The sequence below is a fragment of the Onychostoma macrolepis genome, chromosome 11 (genome assembly GCF_012432095.1).
Source record: "Onychostoma macrolepis isolate SWU-2019 chromosome 11, ASM1243209v1, whole genome shotgun sequence".
In the NCBI taxonomy this organism is placed as follows: domain Eukaryota; kingdom Metazoa; phylum Chordata; class Actinopteri; order Cypriniformes; family Cyprinidae; genus Onychostoma; species Onychostoma macrolepis.
In genome coordinates, this window is record NC_081165.1 from 5,997,131 (window position 1) to 6,014,280 (window position 17,150).

At 39.4% G+C, this 17,150-nt stretch overlaps 2 protein-coding genes across 4 annotated transcripts; both read right to left on the bottom strand.

The window, feature by feature from the left end:
- Positions 1-1,846: 1,846 nt before the first annotated feature.
- On the bottom strand, positions 1,847-5,523 carry LOC131549862 (EEF1A lysine methyltransferase 3-like). Of its 3 annotated transcripts, none has more exons than XM_058792419.1 (3): positions 5,217-5,523; positions 2,767-2,878; positions 1,847-2,557 (listed from the first exon to the last, which is right to left on the bottom strand). In XM_058792419.1, the coding sequence occupies exons 1-3, from the start codon at positions 5,370-5,372 to the stop codon at positions 2,217-2,219; spliced, it is 609 nt and encodes a 202-aa protein (XP_058648402.1). In that variant the 5' UTR covers positions 5,373-5,523; the 3' UTR covers positions 1,847-2,216. The 3 variants fall into 3 exon arrangements, with proteins under 3 accessions (XP_058648402.1, XP_058648403.1, XP_058648401.1); XM_058792420.1 differs by having other exon boundaries at positions 1,848-2,561; positions 5,217-5,522; XM_058792418.1 differs by having other exon boundaries at positions 1,913-2,605; positions 5,217-5,516.
- Positions 5,524-5,592: 69 nt separating this feature from the next.
- LOC131549861 (25-hydroxyvitamin D-1 alpha hydroxylase, mitochondrial) lies at positions 5,593-16,201 on the bottom strand. Its single transcript, XM_058792417.1, has 9 exons — positions 15,964-16,201; positions 14,992-15,182; positions 13,245-13,441; positions 12,712-12,912; positions 11,627-11,790; positions 10,032-10,198; positions 9,861-9,942; positions 8,467-8,664; positions 5,593-7,490 (listed from the first exon to the last, which is right to left on the bottom strand). Exons 1-9 carry the CDS (start codon positions 16,159-16,161, stop codon positions 7,377-7,379), a joined length of 1,512 nt encoding a protein of 503 aa, XP_058648400.1. The 5' UTR covers positions 16,162-16,201; the 3' UTR covers positions 5,593-7,376.
- Positions 16,202-17,150: the final 949 nt, after the last annotated feature.

Sequence of the window (17,150 nt, forward strand, 5' to 3'; positions counted from 1 at the left end):
GTGAGACATGCAATGGTTAATTCTGATGTCTCTTTGTTTGAAAATATTTTAATAACATGCAAGAAAGGTGCACTTCCACGTGATTTTCTGCATGAGCTGCATCATTTTTGTTGCATAAATAGTTTTTAAAAATGACAGTGAAATTGGTTATGCCTGTCGCCTGAGGCTGGATTTGTCAAATAATAAAAACTGGGCTACATTACTTATGACCTGTACAATCAATCAATAAATGAATGAATGATAAAATATGGATAATAAATCACTTGCTATTTATCTGTAGCACTCACAAATACAGAGATTTGCTTTTTTTTTTTTTTAAATAGTCCCTTGTAATATATTTCCGTTATAGCGTGGTTTTTACAATAGCAATAGGTCTAGAACATTAAGGCCCGGTTTCACAGACAGGGATTAGACTAAAACAGGATTAGGCCATAGTTCAATTAGGACATTCAAGTAATTTTTATAAATGTGCCTTAGAAAACAACATTACTGGTGTCCATCTTGAGACAAAACAAAAGCACTGATATGTTTTAAGATCAGTCCGTGCAAGTTTCTATTACTTGAAACAGCTCAGATTTACAGTATAGTCTGGGACAAAGCCTTGTCTGTGAAACCGGGGGTAAAGGTTCTCAATAATGCCTTATGGATCTTTTACTTCAAAATAAGGTTTTTCTTGTATTATTGTTAAACTTCAACCGTCTACTCGCACACAAACACAATGAGGCCAAATGGTATGGAATGACAGATTGAAATGTATTAGAAAAGTGTTGTTGAAGTGCAGTGTGGGTGTTAAATTACAGAAACGAGATTTGTGACCTACTGTAACTACTGCCCTGGGATCGTTCGATATTTTGCATTCTCATTCAATCCTACTTTGTGATTAAACCTGTTGTAAACCTTCAGTTCTCATAGTTTCTGCATTTTCCAATTTCGCACTACAATGCCACACACAAGGGATAATACATTTTATGCACAGCTTTTTTCTTGATAAAAGGTGCATTTCTGAATGGAAAGTTTACTTTTAAGGTACTATTTTAAAATGCTTTTTGACAGCATTAATGTAACTAACAGGAGTCACACTGGGGCTTGTGGATCAATAACAATACCTTTACTTAAACAACCCTGTTAAAAGACTAGATAAAATATGCCTGATTTGACTGTTTTACTGCATTAGCAGTTTAATATTTATAGCTGCTGTATCTCACCCAAATCTAAAAACTAGCATTATAATTATACAGTACCGTATATTCATGAGTTTTTGAAGAATAACAACCTCCTCTAAAACTTACTGAAATATTAAAATGACTAATTTCAAACAATATATCAATCTATCGATCAACCATCTCAAAACAAAAAACTAGTTTCCTGGAGGGCCAGAGTTTAGCTTCAGCCCTAATTAAACACACTTGATCCAGCTCATCCAGTCCCTTCTGGCACTTAACTTTCACAAACTCCTCTTTACAAGTTGAATTTTTTTTTTTTTTCATAATGTTTTTGCTAGGCTTCAGTTCTTATCTCTGCCACTGCATGCTACATGAAAGTAATGTACATTATAAGTGAGAAGTTCACTAAAACACTCCTCAGACATCAATGGATTCATTTCACAGAGTAAACTGGCAATTAAATTTATGGGAATCTGTTAAGTAATCTATATGTTTAATGTAACTGTAATAGGGATTACAAATGATTTCAATTGCAACCATAAAGGAATATTTTGTATTATAAATACATACTGGCATTATATGTATTCTGTTACTCCCTAATACTGTCAGTTAGTTACACTTAATTTCTGGCGATTATCGTCGATTTGATTGCACAGATACTATTTAAACTAAACTGAGCTAGACAATGACATCTCTGAATTCAATAATGAAATGCCTTTAACTGAAAATTGAGTGTTTAATCTTATCATTATACATTACTGACACTCTATCCTCCAATTTGATACTGTTAAGTGCTTTGACACAATCTGTATTGTTAAAAGCGCTATATAAATAAAGGTGATATTCAGGTGAATTAACATACGTTTTCATTATAAAAATTTAATGGAGAACAACAATTTCACGGAAGTGTACAATATGCCACAAAACTGGTATTTATAAATACATTTATGCATATAGTACATATTCAAACCTCCCAGCTCCAGATAAAAAAATAAAATAGACTCTGATACGCTACACAAGACATGCGGTTTGGAGGATGGATGGATGGACGGCTCATCTCAGAGCAGCTTTATAAATATTGATATTGTTCTCAGGATCTCTTTGCACGAGCTCCGCGCTGAACTTCTGCGGTAACATGCGGTCGTAGAAGTCTTGAGCGCCGTGTTCTCTGCGCATCGCTGACGCCAGGTAGACAACAGCCCCGTCCTGGCACAGATGAACCAGTGTGTCCAAGAGAAGAGGGAAGGTTTCTGGCAGATAGACGATATCGGCGCCCAGCACAAAGTCCCAGCTGGAGGAGAATCGGCTGTGGTCCAGGCCCCACGCCAGCGCTGACACAGCGGGGGCCCCTGAGGGCCATCCTGAGAGAGGCGTGTTCGCTGCAATGTTCCTCTCTATCTGAGAAACAGCAGAAGGTAAGTCTGTGATGGTCACATGGGCTCCTAAAAGACATGCGAAGATTGTCTGTGAGTAAGAGACTGCATTACACTCATTTTGACAGCAGTGAAAGTTTGGTTGAGTGAGAGATTGTCAGCTCTCCTTATGTTCATGTTGAGATGAATTTTGAGAATTTCAGTTGCACAGACATGAATCAAAGCTTTACCTAATCGTGCAGCCACTATGCCAACCAGTCCTGTTCCTCCGCCCAACTCTATGATTCGCGTCCCACTGAGATCCAGAGACTCGCTCTCAAAGAACTGACATAAATGCAGAGCCTGTGACAAAACAAGGTAAATGACTTACAGTGCCCTCCACTGACATCGGCACCCTTGGTAAATATGAGCAAAGGCGGCTGTGAAAATAAATCTGCATTGTTTATCCTTTTGATATAGATTTCATTTTTTTAAAAATTCACAAAATTCGAACCTATTATTTAAGTAAAACAATTGAAAGTGGGGAGAAAATTTCATGATGAAATAAATGTTTTTCTCCAGTGAATGTTGGCCACAATTATTGGCACCCCTAGAAATTCTTATGAGTAAAATATCTCTGAAGTATATTCCCATTCATATTTACATTTTTATCACACCAGGGTGACTAGGATTGAATTGAGTGTTTAATCTTATCATTGTACATTACTGACACTCTATCCTCCAATGTGATACTGTTAAGTGCTTTGACACAATCTGTATTGTTAAAAGCGCTGTATAAATAAAGATGACTTGACTTGACTAGGAGCATGAAATTGTCCAGCCATGACTTCTGTTCCACAGGGTTATAAATATGAGGAACACAAAGGCCAAATTCCCTTAATCATCCATCACAAGGAGTAAAACCGAAGAATATAGTTCTGATGTGCAGAACAAGATTGTTGAGCTTCACAAAATAGAAAGTGTCTGTAAGAAAAGAGCTAAAGCATTGAAAATCCCCATTTCCACCATCAGAGTAATAATTAAGAATTTCAAATCAACTAAAGATGTTACAAAACTGTCTGGAAGAGGACGTGTGTCTATATCGTCCTAATGCACGCTGAGGAGGAGAGTTTGGCAGCAAACCCACCAGATGAGTTTAGTACAAACAGAGATGAAGTACTCCATGTCCACGGTTAAATATACTGCTGGATCTTTAATGTTGTGGCCTGTTTTTCTGCCGGAGGTCCTGGAGATCTTGTTCAGATGCATGGCATCATGGATTCAATCAAATACCAACAGATAAAAAATCTAAACCTGACTGCTTCTGTTAGAAATCTTATAATGGGCCGTGTTTGGATCTTCCATCAGGACAACAATCCAAAACAAACACAAAAAATGTGCCTAATCCATGTAATGGGATTTATTTACGGATTTTAATTTAGATTTACAATTTAAATGTAATTCTAAAAAAATGTATTGTAGAATTTTAATTATGTAACTATGTCACTGGCTCATCTGCTGTGCATGACCTGAAGAACAGACAACTTCACATGTCTGTCGATCAAATATGAAAACTGCAAAAGCAGTGCAATGTCAGTTAAATGGTTATTTTTTGGTCAACTGTATTCAGCAGGAGGGTGAGGTTTTCAGGTGAAACCTTCTCCATTTCAGGTTCTCTATGTGAAAAGAAATTAATTATGAATTAAATGGGGAAATGTAAATAGTGTATAAACATCATATGTAACATGGCAAAACAGTACACACAGGTCAGTAGAAAGCTGATGTTATTAGTTTTCATAAGCCACGTACATGAGAAATAAATGAATTCAAAATGAACTCATATGAATAGTTTGTCCACCACTGACGAATAAACATTTCCTGGTTCATTTAAAGCAGTTAACGGATGCAGGCGAATGCTTTTTCTCTTTGTAAAAATGCTCATCTTTTACAGATTATGAGCACATCGTGTAGCCCAGGGATCCACTTTCCTGCAGAGTTTAGCTCTAACCCTAATCAAACACACCTGAGCATGCTAATCAGAGTCTTCAAGATCGCTTGAAAATCACAGGTGAGTTTGATCAGGGCTGGAGCTAAACTCTGCAGCAGATTGGCCCTCCAGGGAAAGATTTGAGGAACCCTGGTGTAGCCTATGCCGACGAAATACGACGAGCCAATGAGAGTCGTTATGGGGCGTGGCGACGCGTTAGTCCCGCCCCATTCTACAGGCTGGAGGCGGGGTTTGTGTATTCTTCAGTCGGCTATAGTGAGTTTAGACTCTTGTGTCTTTATAAGGCAGAAACGCTGTTCCCAATGCATGCTCTGGCACATGCAGCTTCATGTTTTTGTGGAATTGGCCTATGCTTTCTAAATATCGGTTTTAATGCGGATTTCAAGTTAGTTCACAGAAACATTCAGTTCTACCGCTGCAAAACTTTGTGTATGGTCAAAGGCAACCAGGCTGTTATATTATATCATGTTACAAATTTTAAGTGCATCGAGTGGCTATAAAGAAGACCTCCATACAGCCCAAATGAGTATAGGCTAAGTCAGTAAATAAATAAAAAACAACTTATTTGGACACAATACACTTTTTGTATTTGTTTTGTCCTTCATTTATCTACGTATTAATTTATTACACAGATTTATTCTTCAGTACGTACAGGATCTGCTTGCTGTATTAATACGCAATTCTATAACTCACGGAGTCCCAGACCGACGCAGCGACGCCCAGCCTCGCGCTGTAGTCCTGGCGGATCGTGACGTTCAGTCCGTGAACTCTGTATGTGTTATCTGTGCTGAACGTCTCCTCAAACAAACCATCTTCTGCTGGGAAAATGTGCGCGGCGTCTCCGATCATGACAACAGCTGCAGACGCGTTTACATCGCTGAGAGTGAACGCAGAAGTCTTGAGTACGGAGCGCCATCAGATCCAAAAATCACCAGCAGTTTTTAGTCTGTCTGCGCTAATTCGCACTGTGATATAGTTTCATTTATCTGCTGACAGACTCTGGTTTATGGATGCATTTCGTCGGCTGCATTCAGTAGAAACACTTCTTGAATCCTGTGATACGTGAAATACAGTAAACGTTGTTCAGATTATTTTTATTAAGTTTATTAGTAAACGTAAAAGAGTAACTTTGATCATTTAAAGCTGAACACTTCGCTTCATTATTTATAAAAATCAAATTTAGTCTCAAATCTGATCATCAGGCTTCTGAGGAGCGTTTATTTCTTCATCTCTCAATCAGCATTGGATTGCATTGCATTATATGTTTGGATCATTTCAATCTCATCTTACTAAAACATATGGAGATATATGTCAGTATCTGCTGTACTGCTATAAAGATCTCATTGATTTACATCACAAGCGTCAGAATTTCATCATATCAGCATCTGCAGCAAATTCATATTTTTGTTCAGTTTGAGTCTATTTTTTTTCTTCCATATTTTCACTATATGAGATATAAAAGCCTGATGGATTAAATATGATATAAAACACAAATGCAAACTTATTTCCTTCATATTTGATCTAAAGCTTCAATAAACTAATGTTTTGCTGACTGTTATTTCATATGTCAGGCTTTACAGGGTAAATCTGATATTAAGATCTTAAACAATCCTGCACCACAAGATGGCATCCTTCCATCAGCCGCTGAGCATGGACGACTCTCTGTGATTGCAATTACACAAACACTTACAGGAATATGCTGCTCACAGTTCAAACTACCAAGAGATGAGCTTTGGACTGATTTCAGTTCACCGCTTCATTTCCAAGCTTCTTTGCTGTTACAAAACGAGTTCCAGAGCACTAATGTCAATGAAGCGTTGAACGTTGAATCTTGACGTGGCCATCGGAGCAGGCTTTAGGTTTAGAGGACATACAGCTGCGCCGAACAGAGCCGATTGTTTTAGGAGACTGCTGCTGGTTTCCCAGTATCACGGGTTCAGAGCACACGCTGACCCTCTGAACGCTCGCTGGGGAAACCCCAGAGCAAACACAGCCTGGCCTTGTGTTCATCAGCCTTTGTTTCACTAGAACAGCACGACCCTTCTCAGAAAACCTGCTATTAGAGTAAGCAGGTTAAACACGCTTTTGTGGAATTACCGCAGACTAAACTACAGGAGCGAGCCAGAAAGTAAAGTCTGTTTTTTGTTCACTGTTAGTAAAAAAGACTTTATAACCAGCGACAGCAAATGCAGTTACCTTTGAAGTTTACTCAAAACAACATTTTTATTCAATGTAGAAAAATTGTGCAATTAAGTAAGCAATCATATTGCATGTTCAGCACTGATATTTTTCCTGAATATATATGGCTGATCTTATGTCAGTTCAGAATTTCACAGATCAACCATATGTGGAAAAAAGCACTTTGTGGACAGTGGCATGTTTCTCTGTATGATTACTGAAGTCTCAAGGAGACGGGTCTGCAGTGGCTACAATGAAAAACTGGCAAATTTCAAACACAGTATAGCACCAAATCTTCATTTTCTAATAAAGACCATGAGCACGAGCTGCTCCTCATTTGTTTTGCACACAAGCGTCTATAAATGAAGAGCTTTTCTAGAGTTTTTCTAGGCTCTCTGTTGCGTAACGAAGGAGCGAAGCGGCTCTTCATGAAGATCTGCAGCACGGTCTGTGCAGCTTCATCCAGCAACGGACACCTTCAGCTTCTCTTGAACTCTTTTCTGGGTTATGTCACATGGGTAATGAATCACAGGGTAGTTCTTGAGCTGGTATCCGCTCAGGTAAGGGAGTCACAGGTGCTGAGAGCGGCTCCTGCTGCAGATGTCCCAGTGTCCTCCTGGCTCTCTGTGAAGGACAGGGCCAGTTCTGTCACACCCGGTCACTCGGACCGTCACGTCAGCGCTCGATGAAGCGGAGGTTGATCTGTCTCTCGGGCACCAGAAGAGTTCTGGTCATCGGCCGGACCGGAGCGCTCTCCTCCGTCGGCTCCACGTTAAAGTGCATTAAAATCTGTGAGAAAAACAAGCCATGCATCAGAGGGCCAGTCACGACCTTATGATTAAACGCTACGAGCAGTGTTGGGGGTAATGCAAGTTACGTAATCAGATTACTTTTTTTAAAGTAACTAGTAAAGTAACGCATTACTTTTTAATTTAGAAGGAAATATCTGAGTTACTTATTCAAATAAGTTACGCCAGTTACTGTGTTTCTCATGTATTGACTGACAGCTCTGGTGTTGCCATGTTGAGAGAAATCAGGAGTAAGTGCAGAGCGTTGTGTGTGAACATGATCTTACTGTAGTTCTAGACTAAATAGCAACATGCATTTACTCCAAAACAGATTCAGTATTCCTCAAAATGAATAGAAACAGTCAAATGCAAACTCAGAATATTATACAAACCTGCAATAATTAAATATGTTAAATAAGACAAATATCATTTATGTATTTAATCCTATTTTATTAAATTATGTCTTTGCTACTGGCCTTCGATGATCCAATTCGACCATACTAATAATAAACAAAAATGACACATTTGTGTCTCATTTTTGAATAGTGTTGAACTTTCTCCTCCTGCGTCATATTCTTCATGTGATTAGTTTGAGCGGCGCCCTCTACTGTACAAATGTGAATTTACATTACCTTCAGCTTGAGGCAGATTCATTTCACTTTTGGTATGAAAGGGCTTTTAGATTTGTAAAATAACTTTTTATATATATATAAAAAAAACAAGCAATCCCTGCCCAGATTTAAAAAGTAACTCAAAAGTAACGTAACACATTACTTTCCATAAAAAGTAACTAAGTAACGTAATTAGTTACTTTTTAAGGGAGTAACGCAATATTGTAATGCATTACTTTTAAAAGTAACTTTCCCCAACACTGGTTACGAGGTCAAATACATACGCACGGATGAACTTGACAATAAGATTTTAGAAAAGCCAAGGGGTGAATTTTAACTTTATGCACATTAGAATATCTGAGATACCTGAGCCAGCGCCAGGTAGACCTCCAGCTCAGCGATGCGCCGGCCGACGCAGCTGCGCTTGCCCACTCCGAACGGCACGGAGGCGTAGGGGTGACTGCCCTCGGAGCGGCTCAGCCAGCGCTGCGGGACGAACGCGTCCGGATCACTGAACTGCCGCGGGTCACGGGACGTGGCGTAGTGGCACAGAGTGATCAGCGTCTGTGAGGATCGATCAAACACAGACCTTCACGTCAGCATCATACTGCTTCAGTTTACTCTCACGATTGTCATGTGAGGAACTTCTTTGTACATTGGATCAGAATTATTGCACTTTCATGTCAAGAGAACATCAACTCTCGTGCACAATTTAAATTTATTATATTTAGTCTATATAAACAATATAAACAAACATTCTCTACGCTATAAAGAAAAAGCTTCTCTCAACAGCTAAACCTGTCAAATTCGTAATATATTAATTATATTTATGTCTCTGTTTTGAAAATAACAACACAAAAGCCTTTGTATTGTGGCTCAGATGTTGCATGAGTGCATTTATTCAGCAATATCCCAGATCCGTTTTGGATTTATTACAGTTCGTCATGAGAAGGAACGATGGCAGATTTACGGCTGTGTGATGAAACACAGACTGGCTGTGTTACTCCAGCTTACATGTTTGACTGTGCTTGCAGTTGCCAGGTTGGGAAGATTAAGTGAAACACTAGTCAGAAAATGTATCCATTTTAAAGAAAAGCTCTGATTGGGGGGATTTGAACTCTTGACATTTGGTAACCCTGTTACCATTGATAATGCAAATGTCAGGATAAATAACCACCCAAGTGAAAAATAAATATACTAAAATGTATTTCAAATACATTTATTTCATACCAAGTATACTACAGATACATTTACATATTTATGTACTTAATACCCTGCAATTGTACTTTTCGTACACTAAACTGGTAAACTTAAAGTCTGTTAAACTGGAACGACTAATTTTGTGCTTAATGCACTTTAATTGTGTGAAAGTAGTGCTGAAGTCCTACTAAAGATATATAAAGTATATTTGATTGTGCTGAAGTATACTTCAGGTATCATACAATCCTCATCAATAGTGATATTAAAACACATTTTAGGCTTAATATTAAGAAATGTGCATTGTGCACAAGTAGTACTCCAAATCAAGTTTAATTATCATTTCTATATCAGTAAGTCTCGAGTGATGTGCCAGTAAATATGATAATAGATTTGAACTATACTTAGTATGAAATAAATGCATTTTAAATATATAACTTTTTTACTAGGGCAATAGGCAAATATTGCACAATTATGCTTAATTAATTGAGAGAAGCAATCCATCAGAGTTAGAGTATGTTTTATCGCCCTCCACCGAAGCAGATGGAGTATGAAGTACTCACGTTTCTCGGGATGAGGTATCCTCCGATGGTAATATCTCTGTCTGTGATGACTCTAGCGTTAGCTGGAATCACAGGATAGAGCCTGGAAAACGTTCAATGCTTAATTTGATATAATGCACAGGATGAACTGTATTTGATGATACGAGTGAAGGCTCAAAGCTCTCCTCGTACCTGAGGATCTCCTTCATCACGGCCTTCATGAGCGGCATGGCCGCCACATCACGCGCCTCTGGGACGCTGCGGCCCTTCATCACGCACCGAACCTCGTCCCGCAGCGCCGTCTGGATCTCAGGGTGCCGCGAGAGCTCGTACAGAGACCACGACAGCGTGCTGGAGATCTGGAGCACACCAATACAGTGTCAACACATCCTCCAAACACATATTACACCAAAACATCAGTGTTTACTGTTCTCCAAGGATGGAAAGAACTCAGATAATCATGTCATATCTTGCCACACCACAGTCAGAACTCCCTAATTCAGCTTTCATCACAAATCTAGTTTCCTTTTGCCTTACTCTGTTGGTGTACCTACCAAACTCCATCCAGAAACAAGCGAAAACTCATCTCTTCCCTGAGCATCTCATAAATAAATACACACATTTCTATGCCTTCACTTCTTCTGTTCTCTTCATCCCTTCCTGTCCTAGCTTGTACTATTTTGAACGATGACTGAAACCTTGTATAACAGGCATTTCTCGTGTTTATTGCCATCTTATGATAAATGGCTTGTTGTATTCCTCAATTGTAAGTCACTTTGGATAAAACATTGTCTGCCAAAGTAATAAATGTAAATGATATCGGATGATTACTGTTCACAGAAATGCTGTACAAACATTTGATTGAAAGGTGCAGTCAGTGTGTTTTTGGGTTACACTTTATTTTAAGGTGTCCTTGTTACATTTAAGTACTGAGTAATATTAATTAACTACATGTACTTACTATATGGTTAGGATTAGTGTTTGGTTTAGGGTTACTTGCATGTAATTATGCATAATTTATTGTTATTGTAAGAGTAAGTACATGTAACGTGTGTAACAAGGACACGTTCAAATAAAGTGTTACCTGTTTTTGTTAACGCAGCACTGGCCGATATCTTGGTCTAGAGGTCTGGATACAAAAGCAGTAGTTTCTGATTAACAAGGCCATTGTAGAAAACCTGAGAAATGTCTAAAGTGTCTGAAGGACGATAACTATAATGCAGGGCTATTATAGCTAACTAAAACTAAAAATAGACCATAAAAAACATTTTCATTACTTGAAATGAAATAAAATACAAATAACTATCTTTTTTTATTTCAGCTAGTTAATAAGGCAACACTTCTCATTTTCATTTAGTTCAACTTGATGTACTAAAATATCTCAATTAAATACAAATGAATAAAAACTATGCAGACATTTAAAAACAACAAAAACTAATAATGATAAAAACACAGAATTGCTAAAACTACAAATTAACATGAAAACAGAAAATATAAAATTAAATTCAAACTATTAACATGACACTGCTATAATGGTGTAGTTTTAAAAATCACTCTAAATGTAAAAGAATAACAGTCCACACCACAATGATAACGGCACAGATGAACGATATCACTGAAATCACTTTCAGAAATGTATTTTTAGTGTGAAAGAGCAGCTGAGTATCTGTCCTGCTAAACTTTCATTGAGGCGGCTGATATGACATGATTTTCAGCGGATCTTTCAGAAGAGTTACTCCTTTCTTCAGGTGTGAAGCGTTTTACTGGAAGTGACGTGAGGTTCATACCGTGTCGACGCCAGCGAGCAGCAGCTCGGTCACATTGCTGTACACAGATTTCAGAGGAACTCCGGCCTGAGACAGAAAGTAGGTGAGGTACCGTCCCTCTAGACGCTCTCCTCGTGCCATCTTCTGCCTCTCCTCCTCAAGACGCTGGTCAATGTGCCCTTTAGCTACGGTGACACAAAGAGTTTCAACATCTCCAACATCATAAACCTCTTATACAACCACAACCACAGTCCGGATGAAAAACACTGTTTGAAGTGTCATCTATAGAAATTTGTATTTTATATATTGGATTCTTTATAAAACAGTACAGGAGTAGTTCAGCCAAAACTGAAAATGTGCAAGAAATGTGCTCCCCCTCAGGCCACCCGAGATTTAGATGAGTTTCTTCATCAGATTTCACCACTTGCAACCCAAACGAAAATATGAGCTAAAATCCAAGTCCATAATCCATAATAATGCTTCCTCCAGTGAAAAGTGTTCTGGTCTGAATCAGGAGAGAAATTTGCACAGATCAAGGAGCATTTACAAGCCAAAACAGTCCAAAACAGCTGTAAACAAACGTGGATTTTGATGTGAGAGACAACAGAAGATGAACTTTTTCACTGGAGGAAGCATTATTATGGGTTATAACTATTTTAGTTAAAAACGTCTTAATGCTGGATTAGTTTCAGCTTTTGTCTTCTCCAGATGTTAACTGATGGACTGGAGTGATGTGGATTATTGTGATGTTTTTATCAGCTGTTTGGACTCTCATTCTGACGGCACCCATTCACTGCTGAGACACTGATGCAGAGACACATTTCTACAAACCTGATGAAGAAACAAACTCATCCTAATCTTGATGGCCTGATGAGGAGCACATTTTCAGCATATTTTTGTTTTTGACCGAACTATTCCTTTACTTTGCCAGAATGCCACTACCTGTTGAATTTCACTTTGTTTCACCTCAATTCAACTTTCTGCAAGGTGTACTCATTTCAGTTTCACACTCATGAATTTAGAGATGCAGTGCAGTGCAGACGCAGATTTTTGCCTGGTCATGGTATCATATTCACGCAAACCTCCAGCAGATCCGCAACACTCACCGAACTGGAACATGTAGTCCCAGCAGCGGCAGAAGGTGTCCCAGGGTTTGGGAAGCAGCCGGTGGAGCCACTGAGGCATAGCCATTGTGAGGAGCGTCATGACAAACATGGTGTTGATGGACTGGATGAAGCGCTCCGTCTCCACAGGAACCACCGGGTCGAGACAGCCGATCCTGGACTCAAACAGCACAGACGAGATCCCTGGAGGAGGAGCAGAAGATAAGAGACCTCTCACTTTGGTTTCTGCAGGCTTTAAGACTTTTTAAATCCAAGGACAGAGAATGCCATGGTTTTATGGATTTAAGATTTTCTGCTTGATTTAAGATCTTAATTAGTAGAAGCATGAATTAAGACCTGTTCTTTGCTGTTTGTGATTTCTCTTTCTTACATACACAGTAGCATTTTTTCTGACTCTTTTTCTGACTTTTCAACTCAGTTGTAAGAAAAGCTCTTTGTACTGAGCAAGTTAAAAGTGAGGGTTAGGAGTCTTCAAACTCTTTTATCACTTGAAGGTTTGACTCTCTTCGATTTACCTTCCAGACCGAAGCGGTAGAACTCAGCAGAGATGTCAGTGACGAGGCCGCTGGAGCTCTGTTGCGAGCGTAGCTTGAGTTTTTGGATGAGGTCTGTCACTACAGCGTTGAGTGTGCCGTCATACGCCTCCACAGCTTTAGGCCGCAGCATGTGCTTCCCCAGTAGACTGCGCACGCTCTGCCACTCCTCACCTTCACTGCAACACACACAGATCAATGCATATCAATGTGGCGCAAAAAAAAAATCATGACTGCTTGCAAAGTCTTCACTCAAGCATTGCTCAAGAATCTCTCTTTATGGTATGTAGACACTCAATTATATATTTTGAAACATTGCCCTGGTCACGCTGAGTCAGCATTTATTCTGATGACTTTCATGTGACTTATCATGATGTAGATAGTATGAGTAACAAAATGCTTTCTCTGTGTCCAGATTTAACTTGCAATAATAAAAACTGACACTTCAAATCAACATTTAAAAGTCAACTTAAAAAAGTCTTTAATAATGTCTGAAAAGATATCCAAATATCCTAATACAAGTAATGTGCTTTATGTCTCACGTTCTCTCTCAGCAAGCGGTTCATGTATTTATATATAGGGCTATACAGCCATCTAGTGGTTACACCGTAGTATTGCAGATGATACATGGTGCATAATTTATTTAGAGGTTAATATTTAGTAAATTCCCCTTACAATATTAAATAAAAAAATTATTGAACTAAAATCACAAAAGCACAAATATATATTCATTCTCATATAACTCTGTCTTCATTGATTTGTATGTTCATCTATAAGAGTTTGGGCTGTTTAATATTAGGTTTTTGTTTAAACATTTGTTTAAAAATTGTTTTAAAATCCACCACCGTGGCTCCACCTGCAACATCAAGCCCCACCCCCCAGATAAAACATGTTCCCGTGGCTATGTTTGGCTACTGTTGCCATTAAGCTATGAAAATTGTATTTCTGAATGTTTTCTGAATTGAACTGCTTTCTTAATGATTTATAAAGGCTTTTTCTTGGTTATGTGTTAACATAAAGGAAACTTTTGCAAAGATTATGGGAATGTTGCTTTTGATCATTCTCCTGAAATAAGAAGCAACATTTAAATAAAAACATTAGATGAACGTCCAGCTGAAACATTTCATAAATGTTTTTGTGCTAATGTTTTGAGAACACTTGTATGGACCAGACAACTTTGAATGAAGGAAGATCGTTTGTTTGTAACTTGAGAGAACCTTGCCAGAGCGTTCCCTGTCAGCTGGGTCACAGTGTAATCGACAGTATCTACAGAGTGATATGATCACATGCATCCGTCTGCAGAAGTCATGTCACTCCAGTATCAGATGCTGAAGACCAGTGATACGACACACTGACTGATATGAGCATGTGCGTTTCGTCTCGTTTCAGATTCTGGTCTCTATGATTTGCAAACAAATCACTGAAATCACTTTTATGATGCATTTTCTCCTTTTCAGAGCTGGCGAGTCTGTTATTGTATGGAACGGTGTTGCGTGTTCATGCAGCTTCAGTACAGTAAATAATTTTTCAGTTCCCATTAGCCACTCCTTTGAATTTCCTAACAGGATCTGCAGCAACTGATAATTACTGTATACGCTTCCCTGGTGTGTGAGATGCAATGCATGTAAAACTGGCTCCTGCAACCAGTGTTTTTAATTGGATCATAAAGGACAAGCTGCATGCATGCAAACTGCTAGAAATGCTCGTAAGACCGAGCGCTTGTACCCACGCTGTCAGGAGTCCGTATCCCTCTCCGCGGAGCTTGCGGTAGTCCTTCCAGGACGAGAGGTCCGAGCGCATGGGGTGCTGGCCTTCCTGTCTCAGCACCTGCTCGATCAGCTCCGGCTCGGCCACATGGACCGTCAGGATGGGCCCAAAGCTGGCCTTCCACATGGGCCCGTACCTCCTCCTGCCCTCCAGCTTCAAACACAGTCACAGAGCACTTTCATTTCAGGTGCACACTATTAATTCACATTGAAGCCATTAACATAAAAAAATGATGTGGATTAGTCATCAGTTTCTTAATTTTCAAATAATGAATTAACCCTCATGTTGTGTTAGATTTTTTTTTTCATACTCCTTGTTATGCTTGTGTTGTTCCTATAGTCAAAATTACAGACCTCCAAAAAAAGGATATACATTTCTCATTATGCTATATTATTACCAAATATCAGATTCGATCTTCTTGTCAGCTTGTTTTCTTTCAGCTAGCACAGGTTTTGTAATTGTTTCTGAAACTGATTGATCGTCTGCCTCATTGATTTTGAGTGAACAAATTGACCCACAAATAACGCTTAAGGAGCATAACAGTTCCAAAACCTGTGCTGACTGAAAGAAAACTAGCTGAAAAAAAGAATGGAATCCATGATTTAATGATAGCATAATGAGAGATTTATAAGCAAGAAAGGCTAGGAATATCAAATTAGTAGGATTTCCAGCACAGCACAAGGGTTAAGAAAAAATTTTTTTCTTGCATTGTTTCAGTTTATTTGTTTCCCTAGCCCAAAAATATATATATATATGAATGCTGCTTATTTTACAGCGTTCAGTGCTGTTTTTATACAATACGAGTACTGATTAATCTTAATAAACCGCATGTTTCTACTTCAATTGTAACAGAATGTGTAACAAGCAAGCAGTAACGTTTCTATTACTTTTCGAAAGCAACTCAGAAACAGAAATCAAGTAAGATCCCCCGCACCTGCAGCTGATGGAGGCGCGACAGTCCGCGTCTGAAGAGCAGGTCCCAGATGAAGCCCGGGGCCGAGGGTCCGGGCATCTGCTCCAGCGTCTTCACCTGGCGTGACGCAGCGGACGCGATGACGTCAGGCCAGCGGTCCGCGCACCTGAGCAGCGGAAACGCGCTTCTGCCGGTCATCTTCAGAGCTTGCGGCAGCATCCTTCGCAGGACTCTCGTGCAGCGGTACTCTATATATAGCGAGACTTCCGAGCACACCTTTCCTCGGCTCAGCCAATGGCGTGCGGAGAGCGCCGACGCCCCGCCCACCGGTCTGACCGATACGCGGAAACCTCTTCAGATGAGCAGCAGCCGATGAATCCATATATTGATGAGTGATGAAGCAACCGGAGAGTGTATTGTCACGAATGGTGAGATATTATGCGCCCTGTCTATCCGAGCCCATGGTTTACTGATCTGCTTCATGTGTGTGTGTGATAGTCACAGGAGGTTATGCTGAGATCTGACCTGATTCCAGTGCTCGTGGCTGATGTCCAGCGTGCTGTGTGAGGTAATATATCAACAGTACTGAGAAGCACCGCTGGTCTCCGCTGTGCAATGGGACAGATGGCAGCAATGCAATGCTCTTTCACAGAAATCCGATGATGGAGAAGCATATCTGACACATTAGGGTCATTCCTGAAGTTTGATGAATTTTATGTCCCCATTCAAACACTGCATATTTTGCAGACAATGTTAATCAACTTTTAGAGTTTTCCATGCATAGATGTACCCCATTAACACAAATTTATAATGATTAGTACTTAATAACAATAAAACATCTCTATAATAATCAGGCACAGGGTGTGTCAATAAAGCCTCGTTCAGACTGTCAGCCCTAATCCAGTTTTTGTGCAAATCCGACCATATTTAGATAGTCTGAACAGCAACGAACTGCATTAAATCCGATTTGTGCAAATCCATTTTGAGCTACATTCGTATTGCCTCATTCAGACCTTCTGCCCAAATAACTGACTGTCCACACAGCGGATATGAACCGTTGCGATACGCTGTGTGGACAGTCAGTTATTCAAATCATATTCCATCCGAATATGCACAAAATCGGATTTGGGCAGACAGTCTGAACGAGGCTTTTGATGCAGCGTAAACACAAGCTTAGACAAACGTCGGGAGCGCGGGTCTCAAACACT